The sequence below is a fragment of the Vombatus ursinus genome, unplaced genomic scaffold (genome assembly GCF_900497805.2).
Source record: "Vombatus ursinus unplaced genomic scaffold, bare-nosed wombat genome assembly UNPS02000580.1, whole genome shotgun sequence".
NCBI classification, from domain to species: Eukaryota; Metazoa; Chordata; class Mammalia; order Diprotodontia; family Vombatidae; genus Vombatus; species Vombatus ursinus.
Genome location: NW_020940358.1, coordinates 22,560,467 through 22,585,835, shown reverse-complemented (window position 1 = coordinate 22,585,835; position 25,369 = coordinate 22,560,467). Strand labels below are relative to the sequence as shown.

General features: G+C 42.6%; 1 protein-coding gene across 4 annotated transcripts; it reads right to left on the bottom strand.

The window, feature by feature from the left end:
* Positions 1-417: 417 nt before the first annotated feature.
* On the bottom strand, positions 418-25,369 carry KCNG1 (potassium voltage-gated channel modifier subfamily G member 1). 4 transcript variants are annotated; one of them, XM_027850644.1, is made up of 4 exons: positions 25,231-25,369; positions 12,473-12,576; positions 6,428-7,234; positions 418-1,433 (listed from the first exon to the last, which is right to left on the bottom strand). In XM_027850644.1, the coding sequence occupies exons 3-4, from the start codon at positions 7,190-7,192 to the stop codon at positions 663-665; spliced, it is 1,536 nt and encodes a 511-aa protein (XP_027706445.1). In that variant the 5' UTR covers positions 7,193-7,234; positions 12,473-12,576; positions 25,231-25,369; the 3' UTR covers positions 418-662. The 4 variants fall into 4 exon arrangements, with proteins under 4 accessions (XP_027706445.1, XP_027706443.1, XP_027706442.1 ...); XM_027850642.1 differs by lacking the exon at positions 25,231-25,369 and adding an exon at positions 24,643-24,814; XM_027850641.1 differs by lacking the exon at positions 12,473-12,576.

Sequence of the window (25,369 nt, the reverse complement as noted above, 5' to 3'; positions counted from 1 at the left end):
ACCATTGCCCTAAATCAACATATTTTTGTAATGCCATTTAGTGCTGCTACCAAACCCCACCCAAACCCTGCTATAAATGTTGTTTGGTAAATCAAACATTTAAAACATTTTTCCTGGGCAATACATTTCCTCCTATAACACTGATTAAGCTGATGTGTTTTTACAGAATTAATGAATGCTGTTAGGGAGATTATTTATACATTCTTTGCTTTTTCCAAGAGGCACCTTTTCTGTATATAGGTTAGCCCAACAGATGCAGAAGGAATTATTTTCTTTTTCATTTTTGTCTTAGATTTCTTTAATAGTAGACACTCTACCCTAAAATCAGATGTGTTCTTCTTGAAAATGATACCATGTATAAACATTCATAGGGACACTGGTTTCTACAGGCAAATTATTTTTACGTGGGCTACAAAAGAGGAAGAAAACTCATTTCTTTATTGATGGACATGAACTACTAACTGTGGCAAAACATGGGGACTCCATGGGTATGTGTTATGGGAATGACCCAAACTCCATATGTAACCCTCCTTTTCTCTCTTGTCTCTGTAGGGACAGTGCCCACTGTTCAGTTGTCGCAGACATCAGGGTGATCTCTGGGGTGACCTCACTGCCAAGGCCACTTAAGCGTCACACCAGAGGGTGTTTGGAGTTGTCTCATTTCAGTTATTGTCTCTAGCGTCTGAGGAGGTGCTACTGAATAAAACATTGCTGTTCTGTGACATGTTACTTAACTGTGACTTGGTTTTGATCAGGAATTGTGCCCTCCTGTACATGACCCTTTCCTGTTCCTGCTTCAGCTCCAGGTAGGAGCGGGAGAATGTGTGGAAGATGGAGGTCACAGGGAACGCCATAAGGAGGATGCCACTAAGTATGCTGCTCAGGGCCACCACTTGGCCGGGGGTGCTCCTGGGCACCATGTCACCGTAACCCACCGTGGTCATGGTTATGACAGCCCACCAGTAGCAGGCTGGAATGCTGCTGAATTCTTGGCTATCAGCCATCTCGTTCTCAATGACATAAAGTAATGGGGCAAAGAGGGCAATGGCCACGCAAAGGAACAGCAGCAAGAGCCCAAATTCCCGGGTGCACCGTCGGGCCGTGAGCCCAAGTGTCTGCAGGCCCAGAGAGTGTCTCGCCAGCCTCATGACATACAAGATCCTCAAGGCCCGCAGGATGCGGAGCACCAGGCCCACCTTGTCCAGGTAGCTGTTGCCAGAGCTAGGCTTTTTTTGGCCCACAGATGTGCTATCCACCACCAGAGTAATGTAATAAGGGAGGATGGCGATTATGTCGATGAGAGTTAAGGGGCTCCGGAGGAAGGCAAACTTGCTGGGGGCTTGGATGAACCTTAGCAGGAACTCGAGGGAGAACCAGCCCACACACACTGACTCCACAATGAAGATGTTGTAGCACATCTGGGAGCATTCACCCTGAGGAATAGAAAAGACGCTAGGATCAGGAACAAAACTCTAATACTCTTTGGCTTGGCAATAAAAACGAAAGCTGGGAAAGAGAAATATATAACTGAAGTCTATGAAATCAAAAGGAAATGAATGAGAGAATGAAGTTGGACTTATTTGCTAAATACTGTAATTGCCATCTTCAAACATTTGAAGGCCTGGAGACCATACGTGGCTATGTGCTAAAGGAACCTAATAGGGAATACCTATAGGGCCTTGAAACTGGTAATACTAGAACAAACAAAAAGGACTAACTACATTAATCTACTTTGTGACCTTGGGAAAATCACTTCCTTTCTCTGGGCCTCACCTCCAAAATGAATGAGTTAGACTATATAACTTCTTTTTTTTGTCATTTAGTTGTTTCAGTCACGTCTGAGTCTTTGCGACCCCATTTGGGGTTTTCTTGGAAAAGATACTAGAGTGGTTTGTCATTTCCTTCTCCAATATAACCTCTTTGGTTCCTTCCATTTCTAAATCTATGATGATAACGATGATTTTAGTTATCCTGAAAAGAGCAGCAGACTAGAGAGACATAAGATTTGTAACTGGAAGGGGTCTTTAGAGATCATCTAATCTAATCCTTTCATTTTATAAATGATGAAACTCAGGCCCAGAGAGGTCAGGTGACTAGTCCAAAGTAATACAGATAGTGTTTAGTAGAGGCAGGGTTTGAACCCAGGTTCTCTGAATCTAAATCTTGTGTTCTCTTCACTAAGGCATTCTGCCTCAGAAGACCTGGATTTGTGTCTTGACTCTGTCACTTTTTACTGTGTTACTTTGGACAAATCAGTCCAATTCAACAAGCGTTTTTTAAGTACCTATTATATAGCAAAAACTGGACTATATGTTCAGGATACAAAGGCAGAAATGAAAAACAGTCCCTGTACTCAAGAATTGTACATTCCACTCATTAAGCCACTTAATCTTTTTGAAACTCAATTTCCTCATCGGAAAAATGGAGATAATAATGCCTGTACTACCTCCCTCACAAATGCACTGTGAAGAAAGCACTTTGTAAACCATTATTATTTTCAGTTTTTTTCCTAAGAGGCTATTATAAGGCTAAAATATAAGTATGTTTAAAAAGGGCTTTGATAAATGAGTGAGTGAAAGACCCATAATGGGATGTTTGGGAACACATCCTTAACCTTTTAAGAAATATTGCTTTTACTAGGACATCAAAGAGGTCATGTAGCTTCCCCCCCCACTTAATAAATTATCAAAGTAAAATATTCAATTCTAGGCATTCATTATCATATCATCAATAGTGGTGATACAGGAAATTCTTAGTGGTTTACAGGTCACACTTGGACATGACTACTTGGTGGGCCCCGGCGGGATGGGGCAGGGCTGCTGCTGCAGCTCTGTTGGCCTCCCTGATGAGCTCACAATGTATGCTGTCAAAGGAGCTAGGAGTCCCTGTGCTGCCAGAGAGAGGGAGTAGATGCTTCCCCCCATGGGGCTTAACCACCCAATGTACATACTATCAGGTGGTAATTCGACTTGTTGGGAGGAGAGATATAGAAATAACTTCAGAAGTTATGAAGGCTCTCAGAGATGGCCAGAATAATACAAATTCTATAAAAGAACTTGAAATTGTTTCTGCCTCATGGCAAAGAAATTTATTCCTACAACATCAGTGAGGAGGAATGTCAGCTGTCAGGCACCAGGATATGAAGTGCATCGAACTAAGGCAAAGTACTGAGGTGCATGTCAGCAGTGGGAGTTCTGCTATTGAACGCTGGCAAATCACTGCACTCCCCTCCTCTCTTTTGATGTGTTACAACACAGTGCGTGGCCAGACAGATTTTCCTGTCTTGCTGTTAGAAAATGTTAGGCTCTGCTGGTATTTAAAAAGCATAAGGGTAGGGCAGCCTGTGATGTGTATGCCATAAGTACGTTGAGAAAACAGCTCTGTTCTCTACATTGCACTGAGAAAAGGTGCATTGTGTAGTGGATCAAGAGTCTGGACACTGGGGGCAAATCCTGGTTCTGCACTTAGCTGTGTGACCTCTGGCAAGTCACATTTCCCCTGGGAGCCTCATTGGTTTTCCCAACTATAAAATAAGGATATATTTTGTACAGTTGTGCTCACAAGTTAGTTAGGAAAACACCACATAAATGATTGAAATGCTTCAGAAATTATTGTTATTGGACCAAGCCTGTAATTGGTATAGGAACGTAATAGAGGGGAACTCCTGATTGACAACTGCTCTGCAATTCTTAGTCTTAGTTGGGGGAAGCTAGGTGGCACAGTGGATAGAGCACTGGTCTTAAAGTCAGGAGGACCTGAGTTCAAATTTGACCTCAGACACTTACTAGCTGTGTGACCCTGGGCAAGTCCCTTAAAAAAAAAATTACAGTCTTAGAGAATTGCCTGGGATGTGAGAATTTAAGTGACTTGCCCAGGGTCATACAGACAATATTTGTCAGAGACCAGACTTGAACCTAGGTTTTCCTGACTTTGAGGCTACTCTCTATCCACTATGCCACACTCCCTTCCAGAATGAGTGATTATTAATAAATGTCTGAACCAAAATTAAAGGATCACAGAATATACAGTTTTAAGGGATGTTCACCAGAGCCAATACTTGGCTTTAGAAACTCTTGACACCAAAGTTAGTGCTCTTTCCATTACACCACACTGCCTCAAGGACAAATACTATGAATGTGTGCTAGTTTTCACTGGGCAGAGAAGGGTGTGTGTGTGTGTGTGTGTGTGTGTGTGTGTGTGTGTAGCTGATTGTGGGAGAGGATTAAGAAAGGTAAGGGCAAGGGAAAACATGGTGGGGGGGAGTATGGAGAAGAGATTGTTTTATTGCATTTGTTTGATGCTGACCCAGCTGAAAAAAAAAAAAGTATTCAAGGGGAGAAACAAATCCCACCCCAACTATTAATATTCAAAGCCTATCCAGTACATCTTCATACATATATATATATAAAATATATATATGTATATTTTGAAGGAGTGGCTAAATCTAATTCCCTGGTTCTTTTCCTCAAATAGAACAGGGGACATACTAGTATTCCCCTAATGAAAACAGGGTCAACTTAATTTAGAATTAATAAGCAATGAATTAGCTCTCCAATAGTAATTATTTTATGTTTAACTAATAGTCATGTCTGTTATTATGTACCCTATCTATCCAGCAAGGGTTCTTAAACCTTGCTTGTATCATGGAAACCTGTGGCAGTCTGGTGATACTGATGGACCCCTTCTAAGAATAACATTTTTAAATGTATAAAATAAAATATACAGGATTGCAAAGGAAACTAATTATAATGATTTATAGTTATAAAAACATTTTTAAGAAAAAGTTCACAGATTCCAGGTTCAGAAGTCTTGCTCTCTAGGGACAAAAAAAACTGTGTGTGTGTGTGTGTGTGTGTTGGGGGGTAGATGACCACCTCCTTCCTCAAGTAGAATGTAAGCTCCTTGAGGACAAGGGTTGTTTCATTTTTGTATTTTCATATCCTTTGCTAAGCATAATGCCTTGCACTGAGTAGATGTTGAAGAAAATTTTTGTTGAATTGAAATAGAGTACTTGACTTGTGTTCAGAAGACTGAGTCTGAGTCCTTTTTCTGTCACTGAGCAGAGTAACCTTGGGTGAAGTCATTTAAACCTCTTTGAACCTCAGTTTTCTCATCTGTAAAGTTGGGACAGTAATACAGGCACACTCCCTACTTTAGAATTGTTAGAAGAAAGTTCCTTGTAACCTGTTGGAAAGAAAACACTTAGTGAACTATAAAGTATTATATAGATATGAGCTATTATGCATTATCCTAATTTGTGTTTTAATTATGCTCCTCCGCTGAAGTCCTCCTCCTCCTCCTAATAGCTAACATTTATTTATATAGCACTTTAAAATTTACAAAGCACTTTTCATATATTATTTCATTTGAGCCTCACAACAATCCTGTGAACTAGGTGCTACTATTAGGCTCATTTTAGAGATGAGTAAACTGAAGCTGAGAAAGGTTAAGTGACTTGTGTAGGTCATATAACTAGTAACTATCTGAGGCAAGATTAAAACTCAGGTCTGACTGACTCCCAAGTACAGTCCTCTGTGTGTGGTTGTGATTCTGGGTTCTCAAAGCACACATCAGCAAAGTCAATACCTTAGCAATCCTCTCACATGGGAAAAGTTTTGAGCCTAGGACTACTGGTGGACTAAGTACTGCCCATAAGCCAGGGTAGCTAAGTTCAGAGAGACTTCTCCCCAGGCCACGGGGTCATGGATTTTTTGGCCATGACGGTTCTTAACAACTACCCAATATATTGGAGAAGGGTTGTGATTTTCCTCAAAAAGGAAGTGATAGATCCTAAAAATAGGGAAGGGGTGGGGGAATAAGACTTAGACAAAGTACTCAAGCAGTTTTATTTTCAGTCCTTGACTCTAACCTAAGTACCCTGGAGTCAGGAACCTATTTGTCTTCCTGTCTTCCACTCCTCCCCAGCTTAGCATAGAGGACTGCACACATGCTTAATTTCCAAATGAATGAATATTTAGCTTCTACTTCAAAATGGCCTCCAGATTTTGCATCTGCTATTTAACATGTATCAAATAGGAACTAACTTCAAACCTTACTACTTGTGTGACGGTTGAGAAGTCACTTATCTTCTTTGGGATTCACTACTCTCAACTGCAGAGGAGCTTGGATTCAAATTCTGGGTCCTTTGACTTAAGTACTGCTTGTATTACAAGTCACTTAACTTCTGTAAGCCTCAGTTTCCTCATCTGTAACATAAGGGGTTGGATTTGATGTCCTTGAGGTCTTTTCTAGCTCCAACCATATGATCCTATGAGGGAGGTTAGAATAAAGGACTTCTGAAGTCCCATCCAGATTTGTGATCCTACAATGCATGAACCCATGGTATACTTCCTGAGCCCCAAAGACCGAAGAGCTAGCTTCTGACTTCCCTGCAGGTAAATCTTCCCTTATACTAGAAGGAACTTACTTGTTCTTCCTCTTCCCTCAAGCTAGGCATGGTGCTGATAGACAGATTCACTGCGGTGATGGTCACAAACAGCACAGACAAGCAGGCAAACACCTTCCCTGGCAGCCCTGAATGAGGCCTCTCCACCATGTCCTGCAGCCTCTTCATGCACTGGCCCAGCCTGGTCTCCTCGGCCATCTCCCCGGGGCTCTCGCTCTCCAGCAGGTCATCCTCCCTTTCATTCATCTCAGCAAACTCCTCTATCTTCTGCAGGTATCGCCGCCGGCAGCACCAGTCCAGGTTGTCCTCCTCAATGCCCCAGTACAGAAGCTCCTCCTGGAAAGAAAGGGCACACATCTCCCTGAGCAGCCGGAGCTTCCCCACCCGGAGGAAAGTCAAGATCGTCCGGAAGGCCCCAGGGTTGCGGTCGAAGAAGAACTCATTGCAGGTCACATCGTAGTCATCGCAGACATTGAGGATGTCATCAAAGTTGGTGCAGGATTTCAGCTGGCCCAGACGAGTCAGGGGAAACTCGTCCAGGGTAGTCCATGGCAGCAGGTACTTGATCCCCCCCACGTTGATGATGATCTGCCTCTTTCGGTCTTCAGGTTGACTGCTTTGGTGGACGTTGTCTTTGGGGTGAAGTCTCTTGGCTCTGCGGTAAAACACACCCTTGAGGGACTCAGACCGAGGAAAGAATGCATGCTGATGACTGAAGGAGGCATCAGAGGTGCAGCTCAGGGCACTGTAGTCATAATCGGAGTTTTCTCCAGGCAAGAGGGTCATTTTGGTAACTTAACATCACTTGAATGGGTCGGCAATGAAAATCTGCAATAGAAGAAGAAAGAAAAGGGTGGGTGGAATCACATCTTTCTTATAATGATCAATCTATATGATAATAATAATAAAGTTAGCGTTTACCTTGCACTTTAAGGATTATGAAGCACTTTACATATGTCATTTCATTTCATCCTCAAAATAACCCTGTGAAGTTGGTGCTATTATTATTCCCATTTTACAGATGAGGAAACTAAGGGTAGGAAAAGTTAAGCAACTTGCCCAGAGTCCATAGCTAGTAAGTGCCCAAGGCAGAACTTGTATTTAAATCTTTCTGACTCCAGTTCAAGTGTTGGGTCCACTGTAACCCCAAGATGCCAAGATTTAGAGCGAGAAGGGACCTTAGAAGCAACGTAGTCACAGGATCATAGATCTAAAACTGGAAAGGGCCTCAGAGGTCATCTAGTGCAACCCTTCCATTTTACAGATGAGGAAACAGAGCACTCAGGATTAAGGTCATACAAGCAACAGAGATGGGATTTGAATCTATCAGTCTTCTGACTACAGAATAACTACCTCTCAATCAATCAACATGCTTTAACTAAGTACCTACTAATATGTATCAAAGAGTAGCTAGGTGGTACAGTGGATAGAGCATTGGGCCTGGAGTAAGGAGGACCTGAGTTTGAAACCAGCCTGACATTTACTAGCTGTGTAACCTGGGCAAGTCACTTAATCCTGTTTGCCTCAGTTTCCTCATATGTCAAATGAGCTGGAGAAGGAAACGGCAAACCACTCTAGAATCTTTGCCAACATAACCCCAAATGGGGTCATGAAGAGTCAGACACGACTAAACAACAATAATGAAAAGAAAAATTACCACTGAAAGACTTCAGCATTCTGTTCAGCATAATGGATAATCATGACTTCAGAATACTAATGATGAGTCACACTTCCCCACCTCTTCGCAGTGGGGTGATGGACCAGAGAGGTGAGGAACAAAACATACATTTTCAGATGCAGTCAATGTGATGAGTTGTTTTGTTTGACTGATATGTTACAAAAGGAGAACTTTATTTTTGGGGATGGAGGAGGAAGTTGGTGGGTAGTGATCACAATGGAATAAAAAAAGGAAAGAAAAGAGCATCAATGAAACAGTAAAAAATTCGCAGAGTTAAAGTTCAGAAGGGGACACATATAAGGAGGGCAGTGTTGATACTACTGTGTTAAATTTAATGAACATGAAAAAATAGATTTTACATAACAGAAATGTAGTTTCATACATGATCCTGTTTTCTTTGTACTTTGAAATGTCTGATAGTTAAGTTCATGAATAAAAAAGAAACTTTGAAAGATTTCATCCCTTTGTCCTTCCAGCCTTCTCACCCTAAAGCATCCCTCTGCCCTTGGGGTTGGTTCCTTTTCCCCATTGGTGAGTTTGTGCCAGAACTTCCATTTTAAGGAAGGGCCCCAGGTCAGCCATCTTTCATCCTTCAGAGTCATCCTGGCTTGTATTCTGACTGTTTGAACTTTGGCGCTATCTCTACCCCACCTCCCACTTCTTTTTTGGTGTTATCTTCGCCCAGTAGAATGCACAGTTTCTCTTTGCTTATATTTATATCTTCAGCAGTCAACACAGTGCCAGCCACACAGTAAGCACTTAATAAATGCCTGACTCACATTACTATAGGAGATGGTACTTGAGTTGAGCTTTGAAGTCCACTAGGGCCTCTAAAAGGCCGATGTGAGGAAAGACTACATTGTAGGCATGGGAGGCAGGCAATACAAAGGCGCAGAAAGGGGAGTTTAGTTAATGAGTGTGAAGAGAGCTAGTACGCAAGATCAGTGACACTGTAGACTGTGTGAAGGGGAACAATGAAAAATAAGACTTGAAAGGTGTTTTTTATTTATGCATCCAATTATTCATTCATTTGCCCAAACTACAAGGACTATTTTGGAGATTCAGCTGTATGTGACCTTGAACCACAAAATCTTAGTGCAAAAAGTCACCTAGAATGTGGGAGCTGAAAGGGACCTTAGACTATAGAAGACAGAATGTGAGAGCTAGAAGGAATCTTACAACAGAGAATATATAATATTTTAACTGGGAGACCCTTAGTTCACAGGATATTAGATCTGGAAAGTACTTAGAACATGGCACCATGAGATGAAAAGGGCTGAAGGACACAAATAGACCATTAGAACCTAAAGAACCATTAGGCAGGAGCTCGTAACTTTTTCTATGTCTTGGGCCCTTTTGGCAGTTTAGTGAAGCCCATGAATTCCTCAGAATAATGTTTTTAAAAGTATAAAATAACATACATAGGATCACAAAGGAAACCAATTCTATTGAAATGGTTATCTATCTATCTATCTATCTATCTATCTATCTATCTATCTATCTATCTAAAGTTGACAGTTTCTATAAAGATCAAGAGTTTCTATGATCCAAGAGACCCTTTTAGTTCAAATAGTCTAGACCAGGGGTGGGGAACCTGTGGCCTGCTGGGTCTTCAAGTGCAGCCCTTTGACTGAATCCAAACTTTCTAGGACAAATCCCCTTAATAAAAGGATGTGTTCGGTAAAACTTGGACCCAGTCAAAAGGCCACACCCAAGGATCTAGAAGGCCACATGTGGTCTTGAAGCTGAAGGTCCCCCACCCCTGGTTCTTAGGATCTTAGTTCTAGAGCTGGAAGGGCCTGCAACCCCCTTATTTTATTTTATTTATTTATTTAGGCAATTGGGGTTAAGTGACTTGCCCAGGGTCACACAGCTAGTAAGTCTCAAGTGTTTGGTCTGAGGCTGGATTTGAACTCAGTTCCTCCTGACTTCAGGGCCGGTGCTCTATCCACTCTGCCCCTCCCCCCTTATTTTATATGAATGCGAAATCTAGGGACCAAGGAGATTAAGTGACTTGCTCAAGGTCACATCTGTAGTAAGTATCAGAGCTGGCATTTGAACCCAGTCCCTCAAACTCCAGGTCCTCCAATACTTTCCCCACTGTACCATGCATGATGCTTTATTTTCTTCTAGATGACATAATCTAAATCTTTCACTTTGCACATAAAGAAACCAAGGCCCAGAGAAGTCACTCACCCAAGATCATACAACTGGGATTACTGAGCAACAGAAATAAAACTCGTGCTTGTTTGAACTCACCCTCTCCACATATTTGAGAAGGATAATCATTATCAGCAAATAATCCAGCTAGAGAATGAAAGCTTACAGAACCAGAACTAGAGATAGGCAGCTGCCAAAGGTTCATAATTAGAGGGAAGGGAAGGGCACAGGAAGAAGAGAATGCAACAAGAGATGCTTTTAATGAGCCTGTTTGAATCTCAATGGCTCTGTGATCTTCGCCTGTGGTAGTGCTCATTCCTGTGGTGCAGGTATGCCTCAGGCACATCTTCTCATCATACCCAGTTCTAGTCCATACTCATTTATAGAGGTCCTCCACAGAAGAGAGGACTCTGCAGGGTCTTCCTCTGGTTCTCTGAAATTCTCAAGTGTAGAGTTCAGTGCCCAGGTTGCCCATTTATTTGTTGCTGTTATTCAGTTGTTTCAGTCATGTCTGACTCTCTGTGACCCCATTTGGGGTTTTCTTGGCAAAGATACTGGAGTGGTTTGCCATTTCCTTCTCCAACTCATTTTACAGATGAAGAAACTGAGACAAATGGGGTTAAGTGACTTGCCCAGGGTCACACATCTAGAAAGTGTCTGAGACTGGATTTGAACTCAGGAAGATGAGTCTTCTTGACTTCTTGACATCACCTCGATGTCCTATCCATTTATTATCTATCCTTTTATTATTATTATTATTTAAAATAAGCATTTATTTTTAATGCTAGGAAATTCAAGTTTCCATGGCTAGTAGGTATTATCTTGGAGAAGTCAAGTGGCAAGAATTCCAAAGAAGGCTCTGGGCATCCAGTGGAAGCAAAGTGGTACCATGGAGAGGGTCCTGGCTCTGGCATCAGAGGATCTGAGTTGAAATCTTGCTTTAGATACTTTACCTCTGTGAATTTAGGGCAGATAATTTAAACTCCCTGGACCTGAGGTGACTTACCTGTAAAATGAAAGTTAGACTATATGATTTCAGAGGTCCCTTCTAGTCCAAGATCTATCAATTAGTGAAAGTAACACACAGCAGAGGGGGTGCAATTTTCAAACCTCGTTTAGGGGCTTATGAATGCCTTGTCCTGATGTCACTGGGAGAGAAACCTGTTTGCTCAGGGCAACCAAAGACCCCAAATAGTGGGTGAATTTCTAGAGGAAGAACAAAAATGTGAAACATTTTATTTCCTTTTTGGGTCCCTTGTGGAAACAAGTTCTACAATACCCAATAAGATTGAAAAGAGAGATTCAGCACAGGAATGCCTCATGGTGTGGAATAGCTTTGTTCCCAAAGCTGTATGTAAATCCAATAATACGTCACACATGCAAGAGGAAACTTCCTATTTCAATGATTGCGAATCCACTCAAAAATGGATTAGCTGTCCCATTCATTACCTTTAGTGAAAGCTGGATTTTCCAGTGAAAAAGAATATTAAATTTTAAGTCAATGAACCTGAGTTTCAGTCTTGGACATGCTCATAATACTTATGTGACCTCAAGCTCCTCTTGGCATGTTTCCTCCTCTGTGAATGAGTTGGTTCCAAAAGCTGAACTCTAAAATTCTTTCAAATTTTATATTCTATAACAGACAAACTCTTTTTATGTAGATAATATTTGTAAAGCACTTAGCACACCACCTGGCACATAGCAGGTACTTGAGAAATGTTTATTCCTTTCCCCTCCCCTTTCCAGGTTAAGTTTCTTTTAAAAAGGCAGTTGCAACTGAATTGAATTCAGATACTAGCTCTGATGCTTACTACCTGTGTGACCTTGGGCAAGTCACTTCCCTTCACCTGTGCCTCAGTTTCCTTATCCGTAACATCTGGAGGTTGGACTAGATGGCCTCTAAAATCCTTCCAGTTCTAGGTTTCTGATCTTGTGATCCTATGAATACTGACTTTCCAGCAAGTGTTTTTAACTTCATATAAAAATGGTAACCAAAACTTTGGTGACACTATCAGGATTCTATGAGGAAAGTATGAGGACAATCCCATTCTATGCATTTCACATCAACAACGCTTCTTTTCAGATCTAGAACAATTTTTCCTTTGCCATTACAGAAAGGAGAAAAATGCCATTTTTGGTGATAAGGACGGTGACAGAGGCAAATGAACATTGTTTTGTCTTTATAGCCAGTGAAAGAACTCTCAAGAAGCAGTCAGAATGATAATCACCTCTTCCTTCTCAGCCTCATACTGCTTCAGCCCTTCTGGTTTTCCTTCCAGCAGATGGCTTCCCCAATTAGATATTTCCCATTTCTTCCATCACAGGCACATCCCTGTCATGAATTAGAGCACTGTCATCCTCCATGAAAAGTTATCCTGTCTCGGCAGACAATTTAATAGGGAAGAAAAGTCACGCTCATTCCTGGCCACCAGTTCACCGAGGGAAGATACATATTTTATACTCCAGTCTTCCAGCACCAGGCTCCCTAGAGATGGTGAAAGACTGTAATTTGCTAAATGAGGTTGGGCCGCTAATTTTTCTTAGCTCACAATTCAACTGATGTCCAATGCATCTGTGTGGGAATTAGATTTTGTTTCATCTCTGAAGTGAAGTTTAACTAGACAAACTCATTTTTGCAATGTCAATTCTCTTGTACCAGAATTAAAAATTCTCTACACATTAAAATAGCTACTTCAACCCAGCCTGATACCAAGACCAAAGTCTCTCCTTAGTTACCACTAACATACTAATCTTAATGAGGCCCCTAAATTATCTATCCTTGGGCTCTTGCTGGAGTTGGGCCTCACTTACCAAGGTGAAAGAGAAAGAGAGATTAGAGATGGGGATGGAGCAAAGGTTATGGGTGTATTATCTTTAGGAATTAGGGAAAGCGTGGAGGGCAGGAGTGAGTGAGTGAGAGGAGGTTTCCTGACTAGGGGAATGAAGGGAGACGGACAGGCAAGGGTGGGACTGGGTAAAGGTAAAATTTGGTCAATGGAGTTGTAAGTAAGGCATCTGGATCTGATGTTGAAAGTGATGGTTGGTCAAGAGAGGATCTTTCCAGGAAGGAGTTGATGGGATTATGTTGGTAGGTAACAAAATGTTAATGGTGGAGTTCAACCTTTGTATTGATTTGGAAAGAAGAGAGGCTATAGTTTACTAATCAGAGTGATGCACTCTGATTAATGTAGGGTGGAGACTGCAGAGCCCAAGTGCCACTATAGAAGTTTGTGAGACTTAGGTCCTGGAGAGAAAAAAATATGTCTTGGAAAGAGTGGTGGACTTAGTCAGAAGATACGGATTTCAGCTTTTTACTAGTTATATGACCAAACAGGTCACTTTACCTCAGTGAAATTCAGTTTGTTCATCTGTAAAATGGGGTAATCATATCTGTACTATCTTTGTGTGATCAAGTTCCTGCCCTCTCTCCGGGCCCCCCATACAAAGCTATGGCTAAGACCCCTGAGAAAGCTATCTCTGAGGACAGGTCAATTTTTTTTGACCAGATATAAGTAGTGACATGCATGGTTAGGATAGCATATTTTATATATGAAAATCTTGGCCTGTGATGCCAGTATAAAACGACCATTCACTCTCAAATAGGGCTGCCTATCTCCCTGATCCAAGGATAGCCTTATTATCCTGTTATTCTACTCTTTACCCTGGGAAAATCATCTTCTTTATGTCACTTCCATCTCCTACCTCCCACAACCAACTTTAAAATAATTTGTGAGTGAACAGTCAATCCAGGCCTCTCTAGTGGCAACTTGAACTCGCCAGGAAGAGTTGAGCTTTGAGAGATACATGGGCTGGGAGAGAACTGCTGGTGGACTGGTGTTGAGGTGTACTCCAGTGTACTTGGCTCCACTTTGAGCCTAGTTGTGCGGCTCCAGCTGTCAGCGAGAGCTGAGCCCTCTGCTTCTCAGGCTCGGCACATGCCATGGAACACAGTTCTGGTAGTAGCAAATGACACGTTTTAATTTTCCCCTGGGAAGGCTTGTCCTGACTGCTTGGTATGCAATAACTCCCCTGACCTTGTGGATGCAGCTCATAGGCTCTCACAGTGTCTGACTGGGGAAAAGGAGTCAACTCTTTGGGGAATTCTACTGGAGGAATGTGTCCCTCCCTATCCTTCCAGGCTCACCTCATTCCCTTGGGATGCTGGGTAAATGAGGCATTTTTGCTTGTTGTTATTGTTGGTCAGTTGTTTTTCAGTTGTGTCCTATTCTTCGTGACCCCATTTGGGGTTTTCTTGGCAAAGATACTGGAGCAGTTTGTCATTTTCTTCTCCAGCTCACTTTACAGATGAGGAAACTGAGGCAGACAGGGTTAAATGACTTGCCCAGGGTCACAAGTTAGCAAGTGTCTGAGGTAGAATTTGAACTCCGCTCTTCCTGACTCCAGGCCCTATCCACTGCACCACCTAGTCACTCTAATGAGGTATTTACTGAAGAGCAATCAAACTTCTCCAACTCAATTGAGATTTCCTTACTCTGGACAACTTTATACCATGTTTATTTATACTTCAAGGATCCATGGATTTCATCAGGGGAGGCAATCTCTCCCCCAAGGTAGATTCAATTAATCCAGCCCAATAAATATTTAATACTTACCTACTATACAGTGTAGTGGGCAGAATTGGCTTGGAGCCAGGAAGACCCAGGTTCAAGCTCTGTCTTTGATACATACTGACTCTGTGATTTTGGACAAGTCACTTAACTTCTCAGGGCCCTAGGCAACTCCTAAGCCTATATGTTGTGGAGAAGGTGCCAACTTACTTGAGTATTAGAAGTTTCTTCATCTGAGAGTTTTCTATAACAACTTAACTCCAGGTTCAGTTCCTATCCTTACACTATGTGCAAGGCAATGAGGTCAAGTGCTAGGAATGTAGAGACTAATATTTTTGTAAAGTACCTGCTTCCTAAGACCTTGTATTCTCCAGCAGATGCTCACATAACTACTATTTGTCACCACTTCTCAACGGACTGACTTTGAAATTGCTAGGGCCCAAGACCTGATCCAGCCTTAGACGCTAACTTTGTGACCCTGGGCAAGCCACGTAACCCTCTTTGCCTCAGTTTCCTCATCTGTAAAATGAGCTGGAGAAGGGAATGGCAAACCACTCCAGCATCTTTGCCAAGAAAACCCTAAATGGGGTCACAAAGAGTTGGACGTGACTGAAATGACCGAACAACAACAACAAAAATTTAACACTCCACATAACACAGTGATGAGCCTTTTGGAACTGAGCTAGGCTGACTTTTGGACAACAGGAAGGCAGCCTAATATGCATCTGTATTTGAAGCCTTTCCAACATAGTAGGACCTGCCATGGTATACTTTCTGGTGGAGTCTTCAAGGATTGGGTCACATCCATGTCTCAATGACACATTTAAAGTTCATTAGTTAACTCTGACTTACACTGTTCAGAACAGCTGAGCATACTTTGGTTTTTTTGGCTATATGTTGCAGATGTTGCAACAGATTGAAAGGAGAATGCCCCCATTATATAACTTTGGGGGAAAGACCATACCATGCTTATAAGTAGCATGTTTACAGTGCCATCCAAGAAGTTAAATTGCTGTTTGTCTCAATTCCTGATTACTTCAATTGATTTTCAAATGTTTAGACAGGTTAAAAGGCATTAATTTTAGTTCAGTATAAATCTTTCAGATTGAGTGCTGTGGTTATAATACAGGTTTGGAGGACAATAAGCCTCAGCTTTTGCTAAGCTACTAGGTTGGCAATATGGGTCCTAGTTCCTGGCTCTCCCATAAACTAACTGTATGACTTTGATCAGGTTATTTATAAAATATATTTTTATAAAATATATATTTATAAAATGAATGGGTTAGATAAGTTGATTACTAAGGTCCTTACAGCTTTTAACCTTCTATGTTCTAAGGTTCTTTCTAGCTCTCAAATTCTGTGTGGTAAGATCCCTTCCATATTTTGACATGCTACACTCTAAGGTTCCTTACAGCTCTGATGTTCTACATTCTATTAATTTATTAATTAACCCACAATTTGTTAATTTGACAAACTGAGGAAACTTTCCAATAGAAAACACTAAAACATTTTAGTTTCTTTGATTTCTCTCTTCTCCCTGCCAAGAGGTTCAAAGTTAGTACTCTGTCCTTAGTTCTGTGTGTGTGTGTGTGTATGTGTGTGTGTATGTGTGAGAGAGAGAGACAGAGACACACACACACAAAGATAGAAACATGAGACAGAAGAGGCACAAGAGAAAGAGAGAGGGAGAAAGAAAGGAGGAGAGAGAGACGGAGAGACAGAGACACAAAAGAGAGGGGGGAGAGGAAGAGAGGAAGAAAAGCAGAGACAGAAACAGTCAGTGTATGTGTGCGTGTGTGAGAGAGAGAGGCAGAGAGAGAGACAGAGAGAGAGAGACAGAAACACTGAGATACAAAAGGCACAAGAGGAAAGGAGGGAGAAAGAAGAGGGGAGATAGAGAGATGGAGAGAGAGACACAAAAGAGAGAGGGGGAGGGGAAGAGAGGGAGAAAAACAGACAGAAACAGTGTGTGTGTGAGTGTGTGATGCAAGATGCCTAGCAAGTCAGTCATGGAATTCTAGATTGCCAGCTATGACTCTGGATACTCTCTCCTCCCTAGTTTTTGTGACCCTGCTTTTCCCGGTTCCTCTCCTACCTGTCTGACAGCTCCTTCTCAGTCTCTTTTTCTGGACGACCATCCAAGTTTTGCCCCCTTTGTGTAGGTGTACCTCAGAGCTCTGTCCTGGGTTCTTGCCTCTTTCCCCATTCTCTTTCCCTTGGTAAGCTCATTAGCTCTAGTGGTTCAGATATCATCTCTATGCAGATGACTGCCAAATCTACCGTCTGACATTTATCTTTCCTAAGTCCTGGTCACTCATCACCAACTACTTGCCGAACATCTCCACCTGTACATCCCATAGGCATCTCAAACTCAATGTGTCCACAATGGAACTCTATTCCCCTGTCCCACCTTCCTGACTCCCCAGTTTCTGTTGAGGGTACCACCATCGTTCCAGTCACCCAAGTTTATAACTTTGGAGTCTTAGCCCTTCACTCATCCTCACCCACCAAATATATTCAATTGTCAGGTCTGACTGTTTCTACTTCCACAGTACATCTCTCATCCTTCCCTATTTCTCTCCTCACAAGGCTATCACCCTATTTGAAGACCTTATTATCTATGTTCTGGACTCCTGCAATAGCCTCTTAGTTGATCCCCATAATACCCCAGTCTCTTTCCTCTTCAATCCATTCTCCACACAGTTGTCAAATGGACATTCTTAAAGCTCAGGCCTGACCACATCAGTCGTCCCCCACCCCCACCCTCACCCCCACCCCCACCTCCCAATCTTCCTTCAATAATTTCAGTGATTCCTATGTTCTTCATAAGCTGGCTTCAACATTCCACTCCAGGCTGGCTTTACATTACTCCTCTTCCTCCCCCCAATGTGACTTATTTTCCAGCAAACTGGCCTATTTGCCATTTCCTGTATAAAACCATTCCAGCTCCCACTTCCGCATCTTTGTACAGGCTGTATGCCCATGCCTGCACTGCTCTCCAACTCACCTCCACTTTCTTAGAATCCCTAGCTTCCTCCAAGGCTCAGGCTTTCTGAGAACCTCCCTTGCTCCCCTCAAATGCCTTCATCTACATGAGGCCTTTCTTGATCCCTCTTGGTATTGCTTGCCTCCTCCCACCTTCCCTCCCCACTACGTTGTATATGGTTAGTATTTACTTATCTCTGTACACAAGATTTCCGAATAGAATATAAGCTCCTCCCTTTAGGGTAGGGATTTTTGTTTGTTTGTTTCTGTGCCTAGTACAATGCCTTGCCCATGGAATAGTCTTAACACATGCTTATCAAATTGTATTGAATTATCTTTCCATTGCTACTTCAAGGTTTTACGGTACCAAATTTAATTGGCAACCTGTTTGATTTTGTCTACCAAGGCAAGGGGATATGGAGTAAGCTCTGATAGCAATGACAGGATCTTGATATTAACTGTTACCGAGGCCACTGACCAAAGGTATAGTATGGTGGGAGGCAACATGATACAATACAAGGAACACTGGCTCTGAGTCAGGGGAGTTGGGTTCAAATCTCTCTAATGTTTATTAACTATGATACCTTGTTTAAATCACTCAACCTGTTTGACTTAGTTTAAGGAAAATGAAAGGGTTGGCCCCTGAGGGTCCTTGCAGGTCTATGGTCCTGACTTTATGCCTTTTTCTCACTGTCTTTATCTTTCTGAAGTGATGAATAGGCAGTTTGACTATTCTAGTCTTTAAAGACTCCCATGTATCAATCTATGAAAGACAAGATATTAATCTTCCAAAGTGGGGTCCAGGGTAAATGGATGAGGATACTGCCTTTCAAAGAATACATGAGAAAAAGTTCCAGCTTTGATTCAGATAGAAAGAAGTGAGGTCTTCTGTGCCACTGCCCCTAGCTCAATGCTGGCAAATGTACACAACAAACCTATCCTGATTATAATAGGCACAATCTCGAAGACATAGACAAGCTATGTTAGTATTCCCCTCTACTCTAGTTCTAGTAGGAAGTCCAGGGCAGCTAGGTAGCGCAGTGGATAGAATACTGGGCTGAGAACGAGGAACACTCATCTTCATGAGTTCAAATCCAACCTCAGAAACTTACTAGCTGTGTGATCCTGGGCAAGTCACTGTTTGCCTCAGTTTCCTCATCTGTAAAATGAGCTGGAGAAGGAAAGGGCAAACCACTCCAGTATCTTTGCCAAGCAAACCCCAAATGGGGTCACGAAGAGTCTACTAGGACTGAAACAACAAAGAGGTCAAGGGAATGTGAGGCCTCATCAAAGAAGCTGGGGTCAGGTCTGTATCATTCCTCTCTTTACTCCACATTTGATGATACGGTTCTGTTTCCAAAGACAGAAGGTAGTCACATCCAGGCTGAGAAACAATCTTTGCCAAAGCCCCTACTTTTCTCACCAAAAGATCATCCTTTTCTCCTGTTGTCCCTAATACTACCACACTCCAACTGCTTAAAATTTAAAATGACAAGCCTGCGAAGGTGGGAGGAAGAAGAAGAAGAAGAGTGTTTATATATGTATGTATGGATATATAACAACAGCTCACACTTACATAGGACTTTGAGACTTATGAGATTATCTTATCTTGGGCCCTACATCAGCAATGTAAGATAATCCATCTGTCTACTATTATTATCATTTAATTTGACAGATGAGGAAAACAAGGCACAGAAAACTCAATGACTTGCCCAAGGTCACATATGTGGAAAATGACTATCTTGTGATGTGTCACCATACAATTGGAGTATTTTTTTGAAAAAAATTAACAGTTCATCTTTCTTAAATTGCTTTTTTTCCCCTTAAATTTGTGTGATGTGATGGAAATTATTGTTGAGTTTTGAGTTGGGAGTTATTGTTCACGTCTGTCTAACTCTTCGTGACCCTCCCTATTTGAGGTTTTCTTGGCAAAGACACTGAAGTGCTTTGTCATTTCCTTCTCCAGCTCATTCTACAGATGAGGAACTGAGGCAAACAGGGTTAAGTACCTTGCTCAGGGTCACACAGTCAGTCAATGTCTGAGGCCAGATTTGAACTCAGGAAGATGAGTCTTTTTCACTCCAGGTCTGGCACTCTATCACACTATGCCATCTTGTACAGTTGTGTTGGGAAAACTCTTCAAATCCTAGTTTTGATACTGTCTGTGTGACCCTGGGCAAGTTATGGGATCTCTCTTATCCTTCGTTTCTTCATCTGTCAGATGGATATAATAATCCTTACACTACCTGTCTAAGGGTTGTGGGTTTTGTTTTTTTTTTTGTTTTGTTTTTTGGTAGAGAAAGCATTTTGTAAACTGCAAGACTCCACAGAAAAGTGGGCTAAAAACGTTATTTTGCTACTTTATTACGGCATAGAGGGAAGGCAGCATGAGGTAGTAGAAAGAATAATTGGATTTGGAGTCAAAAGGTCAGAGTTTAGGTCTTAGCTTTGACATTTGTTAGTTGTATGACTTCAGGCAAGTAATTTTCCCACTCTTGGCCTCATCTGTAAAGTGAGGGGCCAGACTAGCTGCTCTCTGAGGTCCCTCTGGACTCTAAATCCTGTGATCCTATGTCGATGATACTGGGTCCTCAAGGTTCTCTCCTGGCAGAATGCAAATTGTAGTAACTCCTACCAAGCTAGAAGTGGGGTAGCTAGGTGGTACAGTGGTTAGAGGACCAGGCCTGGAGTCAGGAAGACTCCTCTTCCTGAGTTCAAATCTGGCCTCATACTTACTAGCCGTGTGACTCTGGACAAGTTGCTGTTTGCCTCAGTTTCCTCATTTGTAAAATGAGCTGGAGAAGGAAATGGCAAACCACTCAGTATCTTTGCCAAGACCCAAATGGAGACAAGAAAAATCAGACATGACTACATAACAACAGCGCTAAGCTAGAAAGGCTCAGAGTACAAGCCCATCCGTGGCATTCTGGTCTACGATGTCTCAACAGGAGCAGAGTGACTCATCGCCAGAAGGGTGGCCAGGTTCACGATGTTTTTCAGTCACAGAAAGTCATGAAGATTGTCTCCAAAGGTGTGGTCAAAGGAGGGGGCTCAGATAGCAATGAAATCACAGATGCTTGAAGTATATTCATAGAGGTGTGTATAGTAGCTTTAATTTTATGTATCTTCTAAAATGGGACTTTTCTGTTATGTATTTCCCATCTTTGGGGAAAACCATCCATTATAACTGATGAGGCACTAAGATGGAATGAATTCATAGTTCCTATACATACATTTGTGAGCTTTAGGAAATGCAAGGTATCAAGAACTCACAATGAAATAGTACTTTAAAGTTTACAAAATGATTTCCCCACAAAAATCCTGGAAGGTAGGTAGTGCATCATCTTCCATATGAGGAAATTGAGGCTCAAAGACATCAAGTGACTTGTCCAAGGTCACAGGTTTTCATGTACAGTATTCTTCCTGAATGGTATCTAGAATGGGGATATGGATCTGGGGATATGTACAAGGGAGGAGATCAGCACATCTTTTGGGGATCAGAAAGTTAAATCCCTTCCTCCCTGGCCAACCCTTTTCCAGTGATCCCCTGCTCCATTTCCTCTTTGGTTCTTTACATATAACTATTGCTTTTCCTAGCCTTTTAATACAAATCCTCTGCCTAGAGCCTATCTGTTTGGGGCAGGGAATTTTAATTGGTAGCCAGATGGTCACCTTCAGTGACTGCCTATTACCTCTAGGATAAAGGCCTCTATGCCTCCAGCCTATCTTTCCAGACATTTCATGTTACTTCCTTTCATGTACTTTATATTCCAAATGAAGTAATCAATAAGCATGAATAAGTATGAGAGCCATTGTGCTAGGTGCTGGTAATCAAATAAGAAAGTCACTTTCCTCAGGGGACTTGTATTCTTAGTGAGGAGACAACAACACACGCACACACATTCCGAATATATACAAAATGATTGTAAGGTATTTTTTTTTTCTTTTTTGAGGGAATATCCCCTGGCTATTGTGGGAGTGGGGTGGGAAAGAAACCACGATAGTCTTCATGAAGGATTATCAGCTAAGAGGCAGCTAGGTAGCACAATGGATAAGCATTGAGGCAGGAGTCAGGAAGACCTGAGTTCAAATCCAGCCCTCAGAAACTTAGCTATGTGATCCTGGGCAAGTCATGTAATCTCCATCTGTCTCAGTTTCCTCATTTGTAAAATTATTCTGAGGATGAAGAAAGATAATATTTGTAAAATGTTTTGTGAACTTTAAAGTACTATATAAATTTCAGCTATTATTATTAGCTCCTTGAATTCTACAGTTCCATTTTCTAGTACATATCTGTAGTGCCAGGAATATTTCTCTCTTATCTCTACCGTTTGCATTTCTTCTCTTCCTTCATGTCTTTATTCAGATACCACCTTCTTTGATTTCCTCCTCACACTCCAATTTGTTAAGCGTCTATCCCTCTCCTGTTGTTAGAATGTAAGCTCCTTGAGGGCAAGACCTATTTCATGTTAGTCTAAGTGTCTTAGCACTTAGCACAGTGCCTGGTACAAAGTTAAGTGCTTGATAAACGCTTGTTGGTTGCTTCATTGATTCAAATTAGCTTGTATTTATTTCTCTGTTTATCAGTTTTATCTCCTGCAGAACATAAGTTGCTTGAAGTCAGGGACTATTTCTTTTTTTTTTTTTATCCCCAGTGTTTAGCACAGAGCCTCAAATATAGCAGGTCCTTTGTTTAATTGCATTGCATTGATATCATGTGCCTTTAAGTCTTTAAATCCTTCCTCCCAAACTACTCCAGATTTATTCAAGTTCAATCTTACTTAAAGTGTATGCTGTCTTGATTTGAATTCTCTTTCATGATAAACCTTTCCCCAGTGTTTCTGATTTTCCTCACTTAACAAAAAGAGATAGACGCACACCAGATCAAGGCTTAGTCTTTTCCTACATCTCTTTCAAGATCACCCTTCTCTCTCCCACCTCCTCTCCCAGTGCAGTCATCTGTAGGGGACTAACTCAGGGAAACAACAACAGTTTTCTGAACTTGGATTTAGCACAAGGGGAAGCCCCAAATTCATACCACAGCTGATCACCATGAAAGCCATCCTGTTGAAATCTTTCATACCATATTCAACATAGACTCAAAGACTGTCAGAGCATGAAGAGATCTTGTTATTTAGCTAATCCAACTCCCCCATTTTACAGACTAGGAAAATGCTGTTCACAGGAGGGTGTGTCTACCCTCATACAGTCAATGACAAGACGTAGTACTATAACCCTAGGTCTCCTGAACTCTCACTTCTGTGTTGTTTTTGTTATCCATGCATCAGTATTCAATTTATATCGTGAAAGGGTTTTCAGACTTTGTCTTTTCCACCAAGGCCTTCAATAAGCACTTTAACTCAGCAAGCACACAGTGAGTACCTATTTGTTGTACAAGGCTCTGGAGATAGTACAGAGACAAAAGTGAAAACAACTCTTGCCTACAAGGAGCCTGCATTTTCCTAGGGGCACAAGACATACACAGATAAGTCAATTGCATATGATTTCTATTTACAAAATGCAAAGAATTTTTTGAGGGTGGGTGGGTCTAAAACAAGATGGTCTAAAGTAGATTTTAAAATCTATTCATTTAGGAGCAGATGAGATCTTTAATTCATAAACATTTGCCCAGATCTGCAGACTTGGCGACTGCCTAACAGTTGCCTACGTTTTCCTCACAACTACGTGAAGCTGCCCTCAAACCCTTACTTACATACGACCCTTTTCCTGGAGCAGGGCACAGTGTTAACTGAGAAATCTCTGGCAACAGTGAAGATAGGAGTCACTTCCTGCTATTCCACTGTTTACCTCTTCTACAATAACTATGAAAACAACAGCAGCTTTTCTCTTACTCTACGAACCAGGCTGTCTATGGGGCTAGATCCACTCTGAAAGAGGGCCCTTTGCTGGACAATTCACATCCCCTTTCTGGGCTCCGGTTTCCTAATCTGTAAAATAAGGAAGTTAAACTAGGTGATCCTTAAGATCCATTTGAGTCCTAATACCTTTTGCTCGAAGGTCCCTTCCAGCGCTGACATTTTATGCTCGAAGGTCCTTTTCAGCACCAATATTGCATGATTCTAAGTTTCCCAAAGTAGCCTCTAGCAAACCAAATCAGTTCTACTGCGCTCAGCTTCCTCACCTCTCCCCCAATGAGGATGGTAGTCTTTCCATCTTCACGGGAAAATAAACCCTCAGGAGGAAAGGCTCTCTCAATGTTGGGGGAGGAAATATGCCTTCTTTTTCCAGAAATCTCGATGGAAAGACCCCATTTTACCCAGCAGGTAGACAGACAAGAAGGTTGGGTAAAAACACAACAGCCAATTTAAATTTAAACCACCCGAAAGGTCGGTGGGATCATTTTTGCAGGAACTAGAATCCCAACATCAGAGGGCAGACTGCTAACCCCAGGGTCAACCGTAAAAATGCAATGGAAAACAACCTTGAAAGGGAAGGCTCCATCAATAAATGTGCACAAAGATGAATACCTCTGGACAGGCTAATAGCTTTGCCACCCGAGATAGAAAAGATACGAACGGGAGCGCAGGTGGTCACCCGCTCATAGTTCAAACCATACGTTTCTTTTTCTCTCTGGCCACTCTTGAACCTATGAACGCGGCAGCCTCCAATTTCAGACGCCTGGGGGGGGAGGGGTGTTACCAAACCTGTGGTTTTCCCACCTTCATCCCAATCCCCCAGTGCTAAATTCTAAATGAACTTGATTCGAGGCAATCAGATATTGTGAGTTTAAGGTCCAAAAGGCCAGATGTGAAGCCTGTGGGACGCGGTCAGACGTCTGGACCACCCTCCTTTTCCCTCCCCTAGTCTTGGGAAGAGCTTCTTACCCGCGGGAAAACTTTTCCGGCTTAAGCTCGCCACAGGGAAAGGAGGAGGTGAATAGGAGGGCTCCCAGCTTCTTCCCTGAGAGGCTCCAGCCACGGCGGGCGTGGTCACCGGGAGGTAGCCGGTGCCCCTTCCCTGCCCCGCTCGCCTCACCCCTCTTTGGTTCTGCTCTGCTCGGGGCTCTGCTCTGCACTGCTCTGGGAGGGAGCCGCAGCTCCAGGCGTGGAAGCAGGCTTGGGGGGTGGGGAGAGGAGGAGGGGGAGGGGGAAAGAGGTTGGGGATTGAACGCTGGGAGAGGAGAGAGGGAGGGAGTGTTTGAGGGGGCAGCGCCCGGGGGCCAGAGCTTGTCCTGCTCCCAGGACCCTGACGCTCGGACTGCTGGGCTGCTTCAGCCCTCCCAGCACGTGCTCACACCTGCGTGGGCTCCTGGCAAGCGTCCCAGGGCTCCTTCACCACCACCCTCTTCCGCTGCCCCCACCCCCATCCCCAGCAGTGCGGGATGCGCGTAGGCATGCAGACCCACCCGCTCCCTAGCACCGGGCTCCTGGCCCCTAACTCCTAGCTTCTAGCTCCCAGGACGTGACACTGACCCCAGCCCCCGGAGCGTTCCAGGAGTGCGGGACCGCTTCCCAGATCACTGGCGGGAGCACGGCTCCAGTCGCTTTACCGCGGGTCCCCGTCCCGGACAGGTCTCCTCCCCTGGAAACTGTTGCTTTGCTCACTGCCGCT